This window comes from Mobula birostris, chromosome 4, assembly GCF_030028105.1.
Source record: "Mobula birostris isolate sMobBir1 chromosome 4, sMobBir1.hap1, whole genome shotgun sequence".
NCBI classification, from domain to species: Eukaryota; Metazoa; Chordata; class Chondrichthyes; order Myliobatiformes; family Myliobatidae; genus Mobula; species Mobula birostris.
In genome coordinates, this window is record NC_092373.1 from 60,548,729 (window position 1) to 60,572,447 (window position 23,719).

Here is a 23,719-nt window from a genome sequence, read left to right on the forward strand (position 1 = left end):
TTTCAGATTTTCCTGTGTGGTGAAACAAATTCACAGCCGTTATTGGTAGTGATTGAGGTAAAGGTGGCATTGCACACCAGCTCTAAAGACATACAAAAGATTTACTAGACATTTCAATCATTGTATCATATTTACCTGCATCACCTGGTTCCCCTGGTTCACCCTTTTGTCCTGGTACAGGGGGGCAGCAATCACAGCAGTTAAAAAAGAACTCATCTGAATCTATGGTAAAATTCCCACCATCTTCAAACGGTGGCACTGTTGGGAAGGTGTCAAATAAACGTAACGATGTTGATTTCAACGTGGCACTTTCAGAGGAAAGATCTGAATTATCAGTACCAAGTTCTTCAGCAGATACTGTTGAGGTTGGAAATAGAGCTCTTGAAAAACCTTCATCTTTCTTGAACTCATCTTTTGCTGCTACTTGTGCTATGAAGAGGAACAATAGCAGTTTTGTGTGCCATGAAAGGCTAAACATTTTTCCAGCTGAAAACAAAGAATTTCAGAATCTATTATAACTTTGTTTGCATTGCTAGAAGAACTTCTAATATGAAATGCTTAAATATGAATAGACTACAAAATCATTTTGTTCAATGATTTTACATTATCTTAATATTTTTTGAAGTTTGGCAACACATCCATCATCTTTCCTCAACCAATGACACAAATTTGACAGTACAACAGGTAACCAAGTCAATTACACAGAACTATGTGTGTTTATTCATAATCAGTACCTACAATTAAAACCATCACACACACTCCTATTCAATAGTGATGACAGTTAAACAGTCAGCAAAGCAGTAAATATGCAACCTACATAAAAATGGGGAAAGAAGGATAGGCGTTATTTTTCCACTTCACAAGAAAATTTAGTGTCCTGGATTCTGTTAGTTAATTATAAATCTAATATGGCTTACCATTCAAAATGTCTTACCATAATGTCCTAATTTCTTTATCAATTTACAAAAGAACAAGAAATAGCCTTCGCAAAACATTTGAAATTATCGAGGAGCTTGTTATTTTTGTTTAAACTATCAAAGATTTTACTATTCTAAATATATTACCATGATGTTCTTTTTTCATTACCGATTTGCAAATTTTCTGTTTTACATACAGTAACCAGATGCAATAAACCGGTATAGATACATTTCTTCGCCCATTATATCGATGTAAGTTGGGCGATGTAAGACGTAACAAACTTGAATTTCGGGTATGCTGACCCACCAGTCTAAAACTTCCATAGAAAGCAGGCGAAATCAGAATTTTCTATTTAATAATACAGAGGCTCACAAACTTTTCTACAGCAAAAGAATGTTGCAGGTGGCAATGTATTTGCAATTTTCAGCTGAATGCTAGCTTTATGTGAGCGAAGTATATACCGGTTTATCAAGGATTCTTGATATACGGATATATTTCGCCATATACATTTACATGTATTAGGAATTTGCTGTGGAGTGCTGGCACGACATGCAACAAAAAACAACATTCAACAATCATAAGAAATAAAGAGTTCTGAATAAAGGTAAAAATAAAGAATAAAAGAGTTTTTACTATTTTTAATATTTATTATTTGTAATCCAGGGAGCGGAAAGCGCAGAATCAAATATCGCTGTGATGATTTTACATTCTAGTATCAATTGTTTGGCGACAATGAAGTATAAAGTATAAGCTTATTTTAAAAGAAATGCTGTTGTTTCCTTCTGAACAATAGCATAGAAATTTTTTTGAAAGGGTAATTCAGCTCAATTACCTACTGAGAAAAAAAAGCAGATATCCATATTTCGGTCTCAAATTTTTGCCTAATTCAAAATGCAACCTCAACTGACTTCCAAAGAACAATGCCACTTAGTCTAATAAAAAAATTCTTCTGCATCTTAATTTTTTGGGCATCAAGAATCAGATTAGGACTTAATTTTCCCTAGCTGCAAAATGTACCTGACTGCTGAAATGCAGAGAGACGAAACAATTTAATAACAACCATGACCTGCCTGGAGGGTGGTGACCAGTTGCATTCCACAGAGTTTGGGGACCAGTGCTCTTTGTGAATTTTATCAATAACTTGGATGAGTGGTTGGAATGGGAATTTAGTAAATTTGTCGATGACATGAAGGTTGGGGGTTTTGTGGACGGTGTAGATGGATGTCGAAGGTTACAACAGGAATGGTCTTTCAAGAATCACTAGATTCTGGAATGGTTGCAGAAAACTGGAAAATTGCAGATGTCTCTCTATTCTTCAAGAAGGAAAAGAGGCAGAAGAAGGAGACTATAGGCCAGTTAGTCTGACCTCAGTGGCTGGGAAGATATTGCCATCAATTACTAAGCATGAGGTCTCAGTGTACTTGAAGGCACATAATAAAATAGGCTAGTCATTATGGTTTCCTCAGGCGAAAATTTTGCCTGACAAATCTGTTGGAATTCTTTGAAGAAATAACAAGCAGGTTGATGTTGTGTGCTTGGATTTTCAGAAAGCTCTTGACAAGGTGCCATACATGACTCTGTTTAACAAGCTATGAGCCCATGGTATTACAGAAAAGGTTCTACCATAGATAAAACAGTGACTTATTGGCAGGAGGCAAAGAGTAGGAATAAAGGGAGCCTTTTCCTGTTGGCTGCCCGTGACTAGTGGTGTTCCACAGGGGTCTGTGTTGGGACTGATTCTTTTTATACTTAAGTCAATGATTTGGATGATGAAACTGATGGCTTTGTTGCAAAGTTTTCAGACGACATGAAGATAGGTGGAAGGGCAGGCAGTCTTGAGAAAGGAGAGAGGCTACAGGAGGACTTAGACAGATTAGAATGGGCAAAGAAATGGCAGATGGAATATAGTGTCAGGAAGTGCATGGTCCTGCACTTTGGTAGAAGAAATGAAAAGTTTAACTATTTTCTAAATTAAGAGAAAATGCAAAACACTGAGCACAAAGGGACTTGGGAGTCCTTGTGCAGGATTCCCTAAAGTTTAATTTTTTGTAGGTTGACTCTCTGGTGAGGAAGGCAAATGCAATGTTAGCATTCATTTCAAGAGGACTAGAATATAAAAGCAAGGATGTAATGTTGAGACTTTATAAATCACTGGCGAGGTCTCATTTGGAGCCTTGTGAGCAGTTTTTGTCCCCTTATCCTGGAAGGAATCTGCTGAAACTGGAGAGGGTTCAAAGGAGATTCACAGAAGTGATTCCAGGATTGAATGGCTTGTCATATGAAGAGCGTTTGATGGCCCTGGGCCTGTATTCACTAGAATTCAGAAGAATGAGAGGTGACCTTATTGAAACCTATCAAAAAGCCTAGATAGAGTGGATGTGGAGAAGATGTTTCCTATGCTGGGACAGCCAAAGACCAGAGGACAGGAGCCTCAGAATATAGGGGCGCTCTTTTAGAACAGAGATGTGGAGAAATTTCTTTAGCCAGAGAATGGTGGATCTGTGGAATTCTTTGCCACAGGCAGCTATGGAGGCCAAGTCTTAATGTATGTTTAAGGCAGAGGGTGATAGGTTCTTGACTGGTCAGGGCAGGAAGGGATACGGGACAAGGTGGGAGATTGGGGCTGAAAGGAAGATTGGATCAGCCATAATGAAGTGGTGGAGCAGACTCAATGGGACATAAGGCCTAATTCTGCTCCAATATCTTATGGTCTCATAGTCTAACAGGACAATGATCACATGCAGATCTGGGCTGAAAAGTGGCAGATGGAATTCAATCTGGAAAAGTGTGATGTGATACTTTGGAAGGTTGAAGTCAGAGTGCAAGGTTAATGGCAGGATTGACAGCATCCTGGACCTTGGAATCCACATCTCTAGATCCCTCCAAGTTGCTATGCAAGTTGATAGGATGGTTAAGGTGGTGTATGGTGTGTTGGCCTTCATTAATCTGGGGATTGAGTTCAAGAGCTATGAGGTTATGTTACAGCTCTTTAATACCTGGGTTAGATTACACTTGGAGTATTGTGTTCATTTCTGGTTGCCTGGATTCTGAAGGATGCTGCCTGGATTCGAAAACGTGTCTTATGTGGAGAGGTTGAGCTAGTTAGGTCTCTTCTTTTTGGAGGGAATGAAGAGGAGGGGTGACTTGATAGAGGTGTATAGGATAGAGGGCTTGTCTACTGAGTCTTTATGGGTGGAGCTGAGAAACAGGAAAGGTATGGCCACATTAGTGGGATTGTATTACAGACCACCCAGTAGTCAACGAGAATTGGAAGAGCAAATCTGCAGAGAGATAGCAGGCAACTGTAGGAAACATAAAGTTGTGGTGGTAGGGGATTTTAATTTTCCATATATTGATCGGGACTCCCATACTGTTAGGGGTCTAGATGGTTTAGAGTTTGTAAAATGTGTTCAGGAAAGTTATCTGAATCAATATATAGAGGGACCAACTAGAGGGAATGCAATATTGGATCTCCTGTTAGGAAACGAGTTAGGACAACTGACGGAAGTCTGTGTAGGGGAGCACTTTGGTTCCAGTGATCATAACACCATTAGTTTCAACTTGATCATGGACAAGGATAAATCTGGTCCTAGGGTTGAGGTTCTGAACTGGAAGAAGGCCAAATTTGAAGAAATGAGAAAGGATCTAAAAAGCGTGGATTGGGACAGGTTGTTCTCTGGCAAAGGTGTGAACGGTAGGTGGGAAGCCTTCAAAGGAGAAATTTTGAGAGTGCAGAGTTTGTATGTTCCTTTCAGGATTAAAGGCAAAGTGAATAGGAATAAGGAATCTTGGTTCTCAAGGGATATTGCAACTCTGATAAAGAAGAAGAGGGAGTTGTATGACATGCATAGGAAACAGGGAGTAAATAAGGTGCTTGAGGAGTATAAGAAGTGCAAGAAAATACTTAAGAAAGAAATCAGGAGGGCTAAAAGAAGACATGAGGTTGCCTTGGCAGTCAAAGTGAAGGATAATCCAAAGAGCTTTTATAGGTATATTAAGAGCAAAAGGATTGTAAGGGATAAAATTGGTCCTCTTGAAGATCAGAGTGATCGGCTATGTGCGGAACCAAAGGAAATGGGGGAGATCTTAAATAGGTTTTTTGCATTTGTATTTACTAAGGAAACTGGCATTAAGTCTATGGAGTTAAGGGAAACAAATAGTGAGATTATGGAAACTGTACAGATTGAAAAGGAGGAGGTGCTTGCTGTCTTGAGGAAAATTAAAGTGGATAAATCCCCAGGACCTGATAGGGTGTTCCCTCGGACCTTGAAGGAGACTAGTGTTGATATTGCAGGGGCCCTGACGGAAATATTTAAAATGTCGTTGTCTACAGGTGAGGTGCCGGAGGATTGGAGAGTGGCTCGTGTTGTTCGGTTGTTTAAAAAAGGATCGAAAAGTAATCCGGGAAATTATAGGCCGGTAAGTTTAACGTCGGTAGTAGGTAAGTTATTGGAGGGAGTACTAAGAGACAGAATCTACAAGCATTTGGATAGACAGGGACTTACTAAGGAGAGTCAACATGGCTTTGTGCGTGGTAGGTCATGTTTGACCAATCTATTGGAGTTTTTCGACGAGGTTACCAGGAAAGTGGATGAGGGGAAGGCAGTGGATATTGTCTACATAAACTTCAGTAAGGCCTTTGACAAGGTCCAGCATGGGAGATTAGTTAGGAAAATTCAGTCGCTAGGTATACATGGAGAGATGGTAAATTGGATTAGACATTGGCTCAATGGTAGAAGCCAAAGAGTGGTAGTAGAGAATTGCTTCTCCGAGTGGGATCAGTGCTGGGTCCATTGTTATTTGTCATCTATATCAATGATCTGGATGATAATCTGATAAATTGGATCAGCAAATTTGCTGATGGTACAAAGATTGGAGGTATAGTAGACAGTGAGGAAGGTTTTCAGAGCCTGCAGAGGGACTTGAAAAATGGGCTGAAAAATGGCAGATGGAGTTTAGTACTGACAAGTGTGAGGTATTGCACGTTGGAAGGACAAACCAAGGTAGAACATACAGGGTTAATGGTAAGGCACTGAGGAATGCAGTAGAACAGAGGGATCTGGGAATACAGATACAAAATTCCCTAAAAGTGGCATCACAGGTAGATAGGGTCGTAAAGAGAGCTTTTGGTACATTGGCCTTTATTAATCAAAGTATTGAGTATAAGAGCTGGAATGTTATGATGAGGTTGTATAAGGCATTGGTGAGGCCAAATCTGGAGTATTGTGTTCAGTTTTGGTCACCAAATTACAGGAAGGATATAAATAAGGTTGAAAGAGTGCAGAGAAGGTTTACAAGGATGTTGCTGGGACTTGAGAAACTCAGTTACAGAGAAAGGTTGAATAGGTTAGGACTTTATTCCCTGGAGCGTAGAAGAATGAAGGGAGATTTGATAGAGGTATATAAAATTATGATGGGTATAGATAGAGTGAATGCAAGCAGGCTTTTTCCACTGAGGCAAGGGGAGAAAAAAACCAGAGGACATGGGTTAAGGGTGAGGGGGGAAAAGTTTAAAGGGAACATTGGGGGGGCTTCTTCACACAGAGAGTGGTGGGAGTGTGGAATGAGCTGCCAGACGAGGTGGTACATGCAGGTTCTTTTTTAACTTTTAAGAATAAATTGGACAGATACATGGATGGGAGGTGTATGGAGGGATATGGTCCGTGTGCAGGTCAGTGGGACTAGGCAGAAAATGATTCGGCACAGCCAAGAAGGGCCAAAGGGCCTGTTTCTGTGCTGTAGTTTTTCTATGGTTTCTATGATAGTAGGAATCAGAATCAGGTTTAATATCACTGGCAAATGCCATGAGGTTTGATGTTTTGTGGCAGCAGCGCATTGCAATACATGATTAAAAACTGTAAATTACAATTCATTGTCCACTCAGAAATCAGAAAGAGGAGGGGAAGAAGACAAAATGATGAGTGTGCGTTTTCAAGCTCCTGTACCTCCTTCTTGTTGGTAACAATGAGAAGAGAGCATGAGCTGGGTCACAGGGGTCTTTAAGGATGGATGTTGCCTTTTCGAGGCACCACCTTTTGAAAGTATCCTGAAAGTTAGCAAAGCTAGCATCCTTGATGGAGCTGGCTGAGTCTTCAAGCTTCTGCAGCTTTTTCTGATCCTTTGCAGTGGAGCCCTACTACCAGACAGTGATGCATAGATAGATGGCCTCTTTCACCCTGGGAAAAAGGCTAATATGAGGGGGGCACTATTGGAGGAAAGTATAGGGGTGTCAAAGATAGGTTTAGTTCACAAAAAGTAGTTGGTGTGTGGAAAGATCTGCCAGGGTGTGGTGAAAGAGGCAGATACATTAGGGACATCTAAGCAGCTTTTAGGTAAGCACATTGATGAAGGAAAATGGAGGGTCATGTGGGACAGAAACATTAAATTTACCTTGAAATAGGTTAAAAGGTTGGCACAACATTGTGAGCAGAAAGGCCTGCATTGTGCTCTATTGTTCTATGTTCTTTATTTAAAGTATTTAAATGAGTTTGTAAATAATATGTATTTCTAATAAATAAAAAATGTGACGAGGGAAGCCAACAAGTGCTTCACATAGCAAAACCCACAACTTACCAACCCTAACCCATACATCTTTGAAATATTGGAGAAAGCTGGAGCACTTGGAAGAAACACATGGAGTCACGGGGAAAGCATACGACGACAACAGGAATTGAACCCCTTTTGCTGTGCTGCCTGTTAGTGTGTGATACAATCACAGAATTCTGGTCAAGTTCCATTACCTAAAATTTACATTTATATGTTTGGAAATTAAGTGTTATAATTAATTGTAATGTGTTGAGTGTTTATCTATTTAACCTTATCATCATTATTTGTTAATGAATTATTCACATTATAGATTAATAAGTATCAATCTGGTGTGGGAATAGTTCAGAAAAAGCACAAAATATGTTATTTCAAAGAATATTTCATTAACATCCTATTCAAAAGTGAAAAGGGAGAAACTAATTATTTGCCATTTGCTCTTGATTGTTGATTTTGGTCATATGCCTTCCAGTGGAGCAAAGCAATCCCAAACTCAGATATCACTAAACAGTTCTCATTTCCACTTGTATAAAATGCAATAGGAAGACATAAACAGACTCACTATTGTTCCAAACACTTAGTGGTATTGTACATCTATACTAGTGCAATATTTTAATGACAAAGGATTATTTTCTCTTCATTGTGGTAACCAAAAACCAACAGTTATCCAATAACAACTCAAGTCTTTGTAGCAAAATGTAACTGAAGTATTTTGTAACTCTGTTCTTTTGGTTCATTAAAACCACTGAAATCAAATATCCATTGCTTCTTTTGCACAGCAGCAGCATTTAAAGTTTCTTATCACTCCAAAGTTAATTTCAGGATTGTTAAAAGCCTAAGATTCAGTGTCAAATGTCATCCTTAAATGGTATTCATATGATAACAAGCAATAAAATTGATACTTCATAAAATTTATGATCATTACCATTAGTTTTTCTTGAACTGGAAATGTTGCACATAAAAAGTAAACTATTAATACTTTTATCCTTGGTTGTGTTGAGCAGTCAAAAAAAATTGTGTTATTGGTCTCTTTTTCCATTAATCCTAAATAAAGACCAGAAATATTGCACCTCAGCATATATATCTGCAAAAAAACACTTTTTATCACAAACTTCTACCATTAATAATGTTGTAATAAATAATATCAATACCTGCTGTTGATTATTGTGTATCATTAGAGTCTGAAAATCATATTTTCTTTGGGCATCACATTGCCAAAGAATATACCGAAGTTAAATGTTCTACCACTTATAAGCAAAAGAATGAAGGCAGCATCAACAAAACATTCTGACATACCTTCCGTGACACTTTCTTTACCATTTATTCCAATCATCCAGCATCAGTTCAGTACATGCGGTATATTGCTTACACTCGACAATTTATTTACTAATTATCTTTCCCCAGGACCAATGACAATGTAAGAGGTTGTTTTTATTCAGAAATGGGATTGGCTGCTTTTTTGAATGTTCTTCTAAACTCCAATGATGAGGCAGAAAGTAGCTCTATTTCAACTGAAATATTTTGCATTTCAATGACTTCTTGGTGTTCCTTTTAGTTCTTTAAAATGGGATTCAACTAATTAGTTATATAACTACATCTCAAAAGGATGTTTTGTTTCAATTTAAAATAAAATATTTCAAAGCTAATAAAACTTTACAAAGCAATCAGTCAAAGCTTTTACAGTACATTATTCATTTTGAATCATTACTGTCATTATAGTAAATCACACAGTTATTTAATTGTGCACAGGTTAATGCAGGTCTGAAATAATTCATGTGCAAAAAATGAAGTCTGGAACTTCATTGAAGTTAGAAACGTACAGGTAATATTTTAGTATTAATTGCTACAATATAGAAACATCTTGCAGATTTTAAAAGAGAGAAAAACTAATTTGAAAGCTTTAGATTTTGCTGGTCAAAGCCAAATCAAAGATCACTCTACAATCCTGGAAAGTGAGAAATGTAGTCAGCCTTGATTTTAGATGAAAATGGGTTAATTTGTGGTGGTATTGGAAGTTGTGGGTTGGTTAATTTTAAAAGGCATTTGCAAACTTTTATTTTGTGGTTGCAGTGTATACGAATTTTGTGGAGAGGTGGAATCTCAACAATCCATCGTAAATATAATGTAATATAACAGTATTAAAGGGCTCTTTTGAAAATGCACCATCAAGGTAAACTTGAACATAACAATACATGGATTAATTTCCATTGACTATTTTGATATTAACAATTATTTGGAAAATATCTTCTAATGAAACACAAATATATCAAGTATCAACCAAAAGTCAAGCCTTAGGAAATAAAGGAAATACAAGCCATCCAGAATGTTTATGTATATTAACTTTCTGTTGTTTTAGCTTCTGCTAGGAGTAAAATACCGTATGTTCAAGATTATTATATTTTCAAAGCAAAGAGATGCTGAAAGGTTGCGGTGAGCTTAGATGGTGGCGCATTCAGTTTGCTGTTTATAAGATCCTCAGAGCCGCTGTATTTGTCCAAAAATATCAGAGATTCATTGTTACATATTCATGTACAGGTATATGAATTGCTGTCAATCCTTACGGATTGTTGCCAAGCTTCCCTGTGTGTTACGTACTGAACATAATGTGAGGGGACATTCTGGGTAGATGATTTACAAGTAAAATAAACAGCAGCACATTTGTTCCTCACCCCTCCGTCTCTCACGTGTCTTATTCACGGCCACCTGGCTTCCCAGTACCACAACCAAGGTGACAAGACCTTGCACGATATTCCTTGTTTCATTCCCGTCAGCAAGAAAACCCCATGTCCAAAGCTGCCAGTGTACCGCTGTGTAACACGAGTGAACAAAAAGAAAATGGCTGCAGCAAGCATGGTGAATGAAGAATCCGAAGGAAGAGAATGAAAAAGGGATGGTTAAATAAAATAAAGGAAGGAGAGAGACAGACAAGACTAGTTAACTTTCCTGGAACATGATTGTGTTTGAAAATGGCTTCTACTGACTTTAAGAATGAGAAACCTATGTCAATCAATGTTAACATTGTGGTAAAACTGGGCATTCAGCAAAAGAATGCTGGTATAATGATTTAGATTGCCGAAGCTGTGGCAAAAATGGATATATTGAATGTACCTGTAAAAGAAAAAAAGACATTTTCAAACAACAACGTTGTAATAAAGAAAAATTAATTTTGGGATAACAGAAAGATGTAAAGAAGATGCAGCATATTGAGGATGGTCTGAGTGACTCCCACTCTGTGGTTGAAGAAGCTTTGCATGTTTTATCTGATTCAGGCCACAGAGACAGCTATTGAGCAATCCTGTGGCTGGACGGGGACACAGTGAGGATACAGGTGGACACAGGTGCTGCAGTATTGCTGGCGTCAAAGACAGTTTACAAGAAGAAATTGCAGCATTTCACCCCAGTAGGGGCAAGGTTGACATTAAAGATTTACACCGTGAGGTTGTTCCAGTGAGGGGATCAGTACATCTTACAGTGGAGATTAACAGAAAAAGAAACTCCCACTGTACGTTGTTAAAAGTAGTTATCCAGTGCCTCTCAGCCGCTCGGGATCGGAGCAGTTCAAACTCAACAAACACGAAGCGCACTTGATTGGTTGGAGTACTGGTCCAGAAGAGGTATTGAAAAAACACACAGCAGTATTCAATGAAGAACTGGGTAGTTTGAAAGGAATCACTGCTAAGCTGGCTGTTAAGCCTGATACAACTGCAAATGGCTGAAGGAAAGATCTGTTCCCTATGCCCTCAAACCAAAGGCAGAGGCTGAATTGGAACCAGTGTGTGTAAGTAAATGGGCAACCCCAGGAATTCCTGTCCTAAAAGGGATGGGTCTTTAAGGCTTTGTGGAGACTTCAAGGTAACCATTAACCTGACTCTTACTGCTGAATAATAACCCCTCTTGCCCTCATTGATGATCTTTTTGCAGGATTGGCTGGAGGACTGACATTTACCAAGATGCAGATGCATGAAGATCCAGGGTCCAAGGAACTTTTGACCACAGTGACTCACAAAGGGATGTTCTGATACTGAAGGCTTCCACTGGCATTACCTCAGCTCCCTCACTTTTTCAGCAAGCAAGGGACCAGATGCTGAGCAGCTGACAGGGGTGTAATGCTATTTAGATGACTTACTCATTGCTGGGGAAAGTTAATGTGAACACCTATAAAACCTGGATGCTACACTACAAAGACTCAAGGAAAATGGGATGAGGGTCCAGAATGATGCGTGAGTTTTTTCGACCTTCAATTGAAATCTTGGGCCAATTTTTCAACAACTCAGGGCTTCACGATACACCATGAGAAGTGAAGGTGATCAAGGAGGCTCCATCACCACAGAATGCTGTCAATTAAGATCTTTCATTGGATTAAGAACATACTGTGCAAAGTTTGTTGCTGACCTAGCTAGCATGCTAAAACCATTATTAAATAAATCAACACACTGGCAGTGGACAGATTGCTGTGAAGTGGCTTTTAAAAAGGCCAAAAGACCTCAATCTGAAGTACTCACACACTTCAGCCCATCATGCCCATACAGTTGGCCTGTAACACGTTGCCCTATGGTGTGGGGGCAGATATCTCACACATCATACTGTCGGGTGAAGAGCATCCAATCACTTTTGATTCAAGGTATTAAGCAAGACAGAAAGCCACTCTGCCAACATTGAGCAGGAAGCACTCGCAATTGTCTTTGGAGTTAAGTTCCATCAATTCCTCTCTGGTTGATGATTTACACTACTGATAGATCATTGCCCCATGACGTGAATGTTTGGTCCACATGGGGGCATTCGTTCCTTGGCTCCTAGTCAAATGCAACAATGGGCTCTGTTACTATCTGCACATCAGTATGATATAATGCACAGGAGTTCTGAGCACGAGTTAAATTCTAATGGACTATCCAAACTTCACTTAACTGTCACAGCTGTCCCCAAAAGAGACTTTTACTTCAAGGAAGTACCTACAGTGATAACTGTGGTGCAAGTCCAGAAGCAAACACGTACTGCCCCTATTCTATCTAAAGTGGAGGACATGGTAACTCACGAATGGAAAGAAGAGCTAACCATAGAATTGAAACCTTACCAGGCTCGATGGAAAGAGGTCACAGTCCAAGCAGGGAGTTTACTATGGGGCTACCATGTAGTCATTCCTCCACCAGTAGGAAAGCAAGTGCTTGACAAGCTACATGCAGGACACTGTGGAGCAGTTCATATGAAATAAATCACATGCAGCTACTTCTGGTGGCCAGGACTGGATGTAACCAATAAAGAGAAAGACAAAGTGAGCTCATCTTGTCAGCAAGTGAGAAATGTTCCTCAGCTTACTCTTTTGCATCCATAGAAATGGCCTGAAGAACCATGGCAGAGGATTCTGCGGGACCTGTAGAAGGCCACATATTCTTGGGCATAGTGGACGCACGCAGCAAATGGCCCAAAGTTGTCATCATGAAATGTGCTACATATGAAAAATGCACTGAGGAGCTATGTTCCATCTTTAGCCATGTTGTGCTTCCTCAACAGCTTGTAAGTGACAATAACCCACAACTCCTGTTTGAAGCATTCGAGAATTTACTGAATCAAATAATATTCAGTACATCAAGTTAGCACCATATCACTGGGCCACTAATGGCCTTACTGAACGATTCATACAAACAATGAAAAAAGACTTTAGTGGGAACCAGTGTCTTAGCACTTTTTTTTGCTGACCTAACACAGCACACCTCATGCCACCACCAAAATGGCTCCAGCCACTATACTGATGAAAAGAAAGCTTCATACCTGTCTTGACCTGCTTAGATCCTAAACACAAAACAGAGTGGCTAAATGAATAGAAAACCCAAACAGGGAGATGTGCTAAAGTGAAGTAGAGAAGTTTCACAACAGGAGAGAAAGCACTTGCCGGGAACTACATCTCTGGAATGAAGTGGATACCTGTGACGGTGGTGGCACAAACAGGTCCTGTGTCACACACAGTAGAAACTAGTAACCACGACATCTGGAGAAGGCAATTGATCAGCTGTTGTCCACTTCTATGGCTACTGAAAATTAACGCAAACTGACCAATCCAGACCCAGTTGTGGAAAAGGGACAGGATTCTGGGACAACTGCAGAACGTCCATTAAGATTAAATGACACAGCCAGTGCTCTCCTGTCATCTGTGCTTTCTGTGGCGCCCCCTACTGGCAATACAGTACCTAAGCCAAGATCTATACATACACCACCAAGAGATGAATAATTTTGCCATCATCCCCAGGTCACCAGTGTTTTATTTTGTAACTCCAAAACTAATCGGAAGTACATGGGACAGCACTCCTCCCTGCTTACCTATAAACTCCAACTCAATATAGAATGCATCTCAACTTATATACACTATATAAAGCAATGACCATATAGACATCCACAGCACAGCAAATTTTAAATTCAGGCCTAAAGATTTAATCACTGTGGAAGATTTCTTTCTCTTGTAGGATAAAGTCTTTCATGAGTGGAGAGGGGTGCGGGGAGAGTCACTCTGCTTGGCAGGAGAGACTTGCGGCTGTGAAACTATCTCAGCTTCTCTGGCCTCCTCTGTGGGGATTATAGGAGTCGACTCTGGAACTTCAAGAAGTCGTTATGATAACTCTGAACACCTTTCTTCTGCTCTTCTCAACTTACTGATGCGTCGTCTTTAGATGACATCGGACGCAATCTCCACTGTGTAGGGGAGTAGTCCAGTCCTATCCTTAATCTTTCCAAGTACCCACTTTTGATCACCTCTGTAGTTCCTCAGCAGGACTGCTTGCCCAGGAGTGAAACATTGAAACTCCTTGTTTGAGGAGCCCTCAGTTTGTCTCAGAGGTTTGTCCTGCATGCACCTTCTGAGGTTGCGTTTCAGGAGTTCCTAGTGTGAGCACAAAGTACCATCCAGGAACTATAGAACTGGTGAGTTGTTGGTTGAGAGGTTTGCTGCATTGTGAGATATACTGAGGAAATTGGTCAGTTTCTGATTCAGTGTTAGTGTAGTGTGTTGTGTATTTCCTGGCATAATTTACATATTACTATTTAATTATTTATGGTTTTATTACTATTTATTTATGGTGCAACTGTAACGAAAACCAATTTCCCCCGGGGATCAATACAGTATGACTATGACTATGTCTATCATTGCTCGCAGTGCATTCTTTAAACTCTGGGTAACCCTTTCCACTGAGACATTTGTAGTTGGGTGGTACAGTGCAGTGATAATACGTCTTGTTCCATTCATTCTCAGAAATGACTGAAACTGTGGTCCATTGTCACTGACTAAGTGTTCTGGAACACCAGTCCTTGAGTAGAGGCTTCTCAACACATCAACAGTATGCAAAGCTGTAGTGGGGACCACTGGGAACATTTATGGCCACTTTGTAGCTGCATCCACTACTACCAAGAAATTTGTGCTCATGAACGGTCTGGCAAAATCCCAGGAACAGAGAGGCGCTGCTCAAGGCATCTTCAGGACACGTTGGCACTCCAAACAGTGCATGGCAAGCAGCTCAATCTGCTGATCTATTCCAGGCCACCAGACAAAACTTTGAACCAACATTTTCATTTTAACTACGTCTAGATGACTGGTATGAGCTACTCCAACACTTTAGATCTCAGCTTGGATGGTCCAACAACTCTCAATTCTCACATAAAGGAACCCCCATCAAGGGCAAGTTCCTCCTGGCCCTGGTAAAAAGTGGAGGAACTGGAGTTTCTGCTGCACATTTGAGCTATTTGGCTTGCTCTGTAGACCTGAGACTGTGTGGGGTCTTTTCTGGTTTCCCTTTGGATCATCTCTGCCATAATATGGAGACTGATAATTTGCATTACTGAAAAAATATCAAGAGGAGTGTCCTCTTTCGTAAACTTTTCAAGTATTTCTTTTTCCACAGTTAAGTCCATCAGCATTTCCATATTAGTTGTCCTCTTGGATTCAGTCTTGTGATTGTGTCCTCCACAAAACAGAGCCCATCTCTGCACTCGTGCTGCTGCTGTTAGTGGAACACCCTTCTGTGGATTCAAAATGAACCCTAGGGGTTGATGACAGTAATAACGAAGGTAACCTCTGTCCCATGCAAGCACTGATTAAAATGTTTTACAACCCAAACCAGCCTCAGGGCCCCTCTGTTAACCTGTGTGTAGTTTTTCCTCTGCAGCAGTAAGGAAATTTGATGCAATGGCTATGGGCCGTTCACTTCCATCACCAATAACATGTGACATGACTGCACCTATACCATAAGGCAAGGTGTCACAGGGAAACTTCACTGGATGATGTGGATCATAATGTCTGAGTACAGTGTCTGATGTCACCACTTCCTTTGCCTTTTTGAAAGCCACCTCACACTGCTTTGCCCATTGCCATTTGCTTCCCAATCTGTAGTAATGAGTTCAAGGGATGAAGCCCAAAAACCAGGTTTGGCAGGAACCTGTTATAATAATTGACAAATCCTGAAAAGGATCTGCTTTGGCCTTGGGGCATCCAACACTGCTTGAATTTCCTCAGCACAATTGTGTAAATCTTGTGCATCAGTGATGTGATCATAGTAAGTGATGCTTTGCTTAAAGAATTCACACTTGTCACTTCATGCTCTGAGCCCAAAATCTAATCTTTTTTACACTGTGTTGAGATTTTGGAGATGTTCCTTGCCATCCTCGCTGGTAACAGTGATGTCATCCTGGTAAAACTGAATGCCTGCGGAGCCTTGCAGCACCTGGCCCACTCCTTGAAGATGTCTTAGATGCTACAGAGGCTCGTACCCATGATGGAATGGAGCTGACTAACTTTACAACTTTCTGCAGCTTACTTGAATCCTGTGCAGTAGCCACCCTCACACCAGATGGTGATGTAGCCAGTCAGATTGCTCTCCACAGCACATCTGTAGAAGTGTTTTAGGTGACAAACAAATCTCCACAAACTCCTAATGAAATATAGCCACTGTCTTCTTTATAGATACATTGATATGTTGGGACCAATTTAGGTTCTTCGAGAAATTGAAGCTACTCACTCTCTCCACTTCTGATCCCTCTATGGCTACTGGTTTGTGTTCACTCATCTTACCCTTTCTGAAGCCCACAATCAGCTCTTTGCTCTTACTAACATTGAGTGCAAGGTGTTTTGACACCACTCAACTAGCTGGTGTATCTCATTCCAGTACACCCTCTCATCTCCATCTAGATTCTGCCAACAATCATTGGCAAACTTATAGATGCTATCTGAATTATGACTAGTCACGCAGTCATGGGTATAGAGAGAGTAGATCAGTGGGCTAAGCACACATCCTTCTGTTGCTTTAGTGTTGAATGTCAGTGAGATGGAGATGTTATTTCCAATCTGCACAGATTGTGGTCTTCAGGTTAGGAAGTTGAAGATCCATTTAGATCCATTTGCAGAGGGAGGTCGAGACTCCCAGGTTCTGTAGCTTTTTGATCAGAACTGTAGGAATAATGGTGTTAAACACTGAGCTATTATCAATAAACAGCATCCTGGCATAGGCATTTATATTGTCCAAATGATCCAAGGCCGCATGGAGAACTATTGAGATTACATCTGCCATAGACCTATGGTGGTGACAGGAAAATTGCAGTAGGTCCAGATCCTTACTGAGACAGGAGTTAATTCTAGCCATGACCAATCTAGAAGCCTATTATAGCAATCAAGCCCTTTGTGAGTGTTTATAGTAAGAAACACTTTGGATCTTCTTCCATCTCCATCATTAGGTTGCCTCAGTTATGTCCACTTTACTGAAATATTTCCCTCCACAAAGGTTTGCAAAGATATCCTCTATCCCGGGCAGAGGGTATTGATCTACTTTTAGTACTGGGATGATGGTGACACTAAACTCACCACAGATCCTAACAGACCCATCCTTCCTGGCTACTGGACCACCAGTGTTGCCCATGAACTCCACTCAACCTTGGAAAGAATTCCTTCAGCCTCCCTGTGATTCAGCTAACTGGCTACTTTATGACAGATAGTATAATGAACCACCTTTGCGGAACTTGTAGAATTTGGATGAGGCATTTTCATTTCACACTTTTTAAACATTATTTTACCCTTGATACATTTGAGTTCTCCAATGCCATCCTTGAACAATGCCATGGCATCATCCAGTACCTTTCTTAATTTGCTTTCAGTTGGCTGTATTGTAGGGTATGTGGCATGCCGATGGTGGATGGATCTCAGCCAATCATGTCCCCATAAAGCAAGTCCTCCTGTTTTTACCACATACAAGCCCAATGTTGCTTGTTGGTTGTTTTATTTCACTGTTACAAATGTCATTCTCACAGGAATTATCTTTTCTCCAGTATACAGTAAAATCTTAGCTGGATTATCTACAGGCTTCAGTTCAGTATCTTTGAAATGCCATTCAAACTCATTTTGTGGAATAACTGAAACAGCTGAGCAAGTGTTCTGATGAAATGTCTCAGCCCAAAATGTCATCTGTTTACTCTTTTCCATAGATGCTGCTTGGCCTGCTGAATTCCTCAAAACTGAGACAATGACCTACCTGTTGAAGCACAGTGAGCTTTGATGCGGATGAAGTATCCAATCTGCTACCCCTTTCCACTTCCTGGATGGTCAAAAACCCAATGCTTCCTCATTTATTGCAAATGATAGTTTTTATTGGCCCAGTTAGCAGCAGCCCAGGTCAGAGCTCGTCCACTCGAGAGAGAGATGATGAAGGCAATCTTGGCTCGGTCTGTAGGCTGGGAGAGGAGGTTATGGCATCAGGTTGGGGATACAGAGAAGTACTCAGGCACTGGAATCCAGGGCTCAGAGGGAGCGAGTTGACTGTCAAGGAACTGCTGTATCAATATGGAGAGTTGGAAAAGAGTGGCATGTAGATGGCCAATGGTTTCCTACTGCTTCCGGATTCTGTGCTCATGTCGACAGATTGCTCCCTTTAGGCAGGCAGACTCTGCTGGGTCAATCAATGGTTCATTCATCCAGTCAGGAAATGTAGAGAAGGCTTAACCCAAAAGCAGAGATGATTTAGCAGTGAATGAAAACTCTAATAATGTAATCAATTGCAAATAACAAGCTACCAGGGGCAACAAAACAAGAGAGAACAAATACAAAACTCACAGATGACAAGGTAACTGAGTAACTGGTTGAGACTTGCTGTTTGAATGAGCAATCAAGGATTGTGGATGAGAGGTGAGTTCATAAAGGCTGTAGGTGACGTGCTTGAAACGAGTGGCAGGTGACTCCTGTTAGCTGGTGGACACTGGCCGGCATGCGTAGGCTTGACTAACAACTCTATGTAATTGCACAACTAGTGATTGCTCCATCACCAGAGAGCACAAATTATAACGTTTCAGTGTTAAAGATGTTAACAATGTTACTCCAATGTAATGTAAACAGAGCCCTTTATAGAATGCAAGCATCAGGGGTTATCCTATTGAGTACATTTTTCTAATGTTTCCCTGGACATTGATTAGAAAATTTTATCATCTTAGTTTTGTCCCATTGAAAAGGTAGCTCTTCAACTTCAAAACTCATTTAGTACAGCACTGGTTTATTTACTCAAGTGGGCATGAGTCTGCCATCTTTGTTTTTAATTCACCTGCATGTTGTGGCATTAATGTCAAGTCCAGAAGTTATTCTCAATCTCTTACAGTCCCTTGTGAAAAAGGTGGAGAGCTGCTACCTTGAAACATTGCAATCTGAATTGTTAAAAATATTCCCACATTCTTCCTTCTATTCCTGTTATTCCATTAACATGAATGTTGACACTTACGCTAAGCAGAAGTTTATTTCAATCTATGCCCCGTCATAATTTTGTACATCCCTGTCAGTATTCTTTGCTTCAAGAAAAGGAAACAGCCTGTCAAGCCTCTCCTCACCAACTTTCTGCTGAATCCCCTCTGAACCTTCTTCAGTGCATTCCTGTCATTTCTATGCTGAACTAAAACAGCACACATTGCGGTTGCAGGCTCATCAATGCTTTCTGAAGCTGCAACCTCCCTGCTTTATGGTTTAACCCCTGACTATTGAAGGCCTACATCCTGTATACCTTATTTACTACCACACTCTCTGTTCTAACATCTTCAGGGATCTTTAGATTTGCAGGAAATCATTCGGAATTGAATCATTTGGACAGGTCAGTCACCACCTTAATCCAACCAAAAATACATTGATGGCTACAACATCTCTACTCACTTATAACTGTAATAAACCCAATAAAGTTGAATGTAAAATTAAGTTTCAAGGATGTGATACGGATGAAAAATGTACCTTTTGTCTTAGTTTGTTCTCCATATTCAATTATTGGCTCATTTTTTGTGGATAAACTGCTGCAATTGGATGCATAGTTTGTAATAGAATTTCACCACTTTAGTGCCCATGTGGAAGTTTGAGTCCTGCCACCATTATAGAGCGCACAGCTGTAGCAGCTCACTGAACATATTGAGAATCTGTTTGAACAATGTGCAATGGAAGACAGAGGAATTACTCTGTGTGACAGAGGTGTGTTTCATATTTTTAAACTGTTTCAAAGTTTTCATTTGTTTTCTGAAGAATTTAAGCAGATTTGAATATTTTGAGTATCCCCCCTTCTCTATTCCCAACTCTGACTTTTTACCTCTTCTCACTTGCCTGTTACTTCCCCCGAACTATACTCCTTCCCTTTCTCCTAAGGTTCACTCTCCTCTCCTATCTGATTCCTCCTTCTTCTCCAACCCTTGACCTTTCCACCCATCTGGTTTCACCTACCATTTTCCAGCCAGCTTCCTTCCCCTGCCCCCATCTTTTTATTCTGGCATCTCCCCCCTTCTTTGTCAGTCCCAATGAAGGATCTCGGCCCAAAATGTCGATTATCTACTTATTTGCCTGACCTGCTGAGTTCCTCCAGCATTTTGTGTGTGTTGCTTTGAGTATTTTGATTTTACTTTTTAATAATTGACCAATTGCTAGTCAGAAACTAAGCTTAGTTGCAATTTTTTTCTCACATTATCACAAAAAGGTTGCTAATCAAATATTTTTATTCTGATGAATTCAATTCATATGAAAAGAAAAGGAAAATATTTTGTATTACAACAGATAGAAAATAAGTAATATCTTTGAAGATTTAAGAAATGCTCAATTTAGATACTGATAGTAAGAATGATATAGATTATCACAATGTTGCATTAGAGTAACAATATCTTAAGTAACATATTAGCTACAAGTATGCAGCCAATCAGCGAGACAATAGAAATCCCGAAAAGGTAAACAACATGCTATATTTTATTTTCTGGTCACTATTGACAAATTCAAACCATATTTCATCCCCGCTTCTGAGATGCAAGATCAGAGATGCAGAAGCCTGATTAATGTTTGCTTTCCACTGGCTAGCAAAATTATTAACAATAGGAACACCATTAACAATTAAATCAACTTGCCTTGGCTTAAGAGAGAATATCATATTGTAGGTGAATGAGTAAATGCCATTACTTTCAGCAACAAATTTCCCTGAACTTGTATTATATAATTGTGCTTCATTAAAGAAAATTGTTTGAAACTGAACTGGAGTCCCAATTAATGGAAGTTGGTATTGACCGAATATTCCAACTGAAAATGCCCGTGCAACTATAATCTTATCAATTATTTCTTCAGAAGTTGGGGGCTGAGCTGTTTGTGGTTGGGTATTCATTTTAGCAACTTGACTTCTTTCGTAGGAATTTGTTCCTCCCAAAGGAAAAACCAGCCCCATCTTGCTTGTCGTGCGTTTACCACGAAACTGTATTCTCCCTCCAGGAGGATTGCCTTTCCTTCCAGAATCCCTTCTACTTGAACCCTGGGACCTTATCTCATCAGAATCATCCTCGTCACTATCTGCTGATTCTGAACTCCGACTTGGTCGTTCAGCAACAGTGCTTTCATTATTAATGTTAGTCAAACCTGAAAATAATACACAGAGCAAATAACTTGTTAAAAATTCAATCCTTCAACAGACATTTGAAATGAAACATCAAGTATATGACTACCTAAATATTTGACAAATCTGACAGTTATTTGAGGGTTCCTATTATCACATTGAAAAACAAGTAGAATAAAAAACATGCACAAGTGGTATTCTTACAATTATAAAATTCTTTCTATAGTCTGATAGTAACTGGTGCCAAGCTGCATGGGTCCTAATGCCCTTCCCTTGGACAACATCGGTGTCGTGGAGAGGGGAGACTTGCAGCATGGGCAATTGCTGGTCTTCCATACAACCTTGCCCAGGCCTGCGCCCTGGAGAGTGAAGACTTTCCACGTGCAGATCCATGGTCTCGCAAGACTAAAGGATGCCTTACTTACTAATAGTAAATAAGAGTAGATTTTACTAGTTACAAGTTATGACCTAAAACTGAAAGACATAGAAATTGGGCTCAATTGTATTCATTTTCCAGTGAGGAATGAGGTAGAGTATACCAGTGAATGAATATGTAGTTCACACTGTCTTTGTGATATTTTTTATGATTATAATATTTCATATTTTCACTGACATAAGAGGCCATTCAGCCTACCAATTCTACACCTGCTCTCAAGCCACTCCTATCAGTCCTATTCTCTACTTAATCCCTTGAAAACTCTGGTCTTTCCCAAGTCCTTCAACTAATTCTGCTACCATCTGCACTAGGACAAGTTAAAGTAGCCAATTAAACTAGCGCAATATTTTATGGGAGGAAATGGGAACACACAGGGGAAACCCACAGGGAGAGTTTGCAGACCACAGTCAGTACTCAAGGTCAGGATCAAACCCACTTGATGCAGCTTTGCAACATCTTAATAATTTCTGAGTCATTGTGCATAACTGTTATGCAATAAATAATAATAAAACCATTATATTTTCTCTGTTGCCCCCCCCCATCCCTTTCTCTTTCCAACCCACTAATTACCAATGGCTATCAGCAAGATAGGTGACTGAACCTCAATTCAGTTTCCTTTTGAAAAAGGTTGGTTGCAAATTATTGAACTTAGCTTCCAAGATAAGTGAAGGTAGGACCTTGATGACGGTGAGGACAATATGAGTGAGGTTGATGTCCTGGAGCATGTAGATATTAAGGGAGAGGAGGTGTTGGAGTTGTTAAAATACATTAGGATGGATAAGTCCCCGGGGCCTGATGGAATATTCCCCAGGCTGCTCCACGAGGTGAGGGAAGAGATTGCTGAGCCTCTGGCTAGGATCTTTATGTCCTCATTGTCCACGGGAATGGTACCGGAGGATTAGAGGGAGGCAAATGTTGTCTCCTTGTTCAAAAAGGGTAGTAGGGATAGTCCGGGTAATTATAGACCAGTGAGCCTTACGTCTGTGGTGGGAAAGCTGTTGGAAAAGATTCTTAGAGATAGGATCTCTGGGCATTTAGAGAATCATGGTCTGATCAAAGACAGTCAGCATGGCTTTGTGAAGGGCAGATCGTGTCTAACAAGCCTGATAGAGTTCTTTGAGGAGGTGACCAGGCATATAGATGAGGGTAGTGTAGTGGATGTGATCTACATGGATTTTAGTAAGGCATTTGACAAGGTTCCACACGATAAGCTTATTCAGAAAGTCAGAAGGCATGGGATCCAGGGAGGTTTGGCCAGGTGATGCACTATCAATAACTACAAAAGACTGGAAGTAGAGTAAATACTGAAAGGCTTTTATTAGCAGTAAAATGTGACCTCCACCATGCTGAGTATCTGCCCTGGACTGAGAGGAGGAGCAATGGCAGTATCGCCTTTATTCAGGGCTCTGTGGGAGGAGCCACAAGATCAGTCAGCAGAGGGGTGTGTCCGGACAGGTAACCCAGTTACAACATATATATATGGTTTACCACACCAGGTGGATTCAGAATTGGCTTGCCTGCAGAAGGCAGAGGGTCGTGGTGGAGAGAGTACATTCAGATTGGAGGATTGTACTAGTGGTGTCCCACAAGGATCTGTTCTGGGACCTCTACTCTTCGTGATTTTTATTAGTGACCTGGATGTGGAGGTGGAAGGGTGGGTTGGCAAGTTTTCAGATGACACAAAGGTTGGTGGTGTTGTAGATAGTGTAGAGGATAGTCGAAGATAGCAGAGAGACATTGATAGAATGCAGAAGTGGGCTGAGAAGTGGCAGATGGAGTTCAACCTGGAGAAGTGTGAGGTGGTATACTTTGGAAGGACAAACTCCAAGGCAGAGTACAAAGTATATGGCAGGATACTCGGTAGTGTGGAGAAGCAAAGGGATCTGGGGGTACATGTCCACAGATCACTGAAAGTTGCCTCACAGGTAGATAGGGTAATTAAGAAAGCTTATGGGGTGTTAGCTTTCATAAG

General features: G+C 40.3%; 1 protein-coding gene across 1 annotated transcript in view; it reads right to left on the minus strand.

Moving 5' to 3' along the window:
* The window catches only part of otol1b (otolin 1b), a 105,084-nt gene that overhangs the window by 18,702 nt on the left and 62,663 nt on the right, over positions 1–23,719 (minus strand). Inside the window, exons 3-5 of the mRNA XM_072256960.1 lie at positions 21,167–21,334; positions 10,146–10,268; positions 136–429 (exon numbers count right to left, since the gene is read on the minus strand). Of these exons, the coding sequence (XP_072113061.1) occupies positions 136–429; positions 10,146–10,268; positions 21,167–21,334 (585 nt within the window). The remainder of the gene's footprint in view (positions 1–135; positions 430–10,145; positions 10,269–21,166; positions 21,335–23,719) is intronic.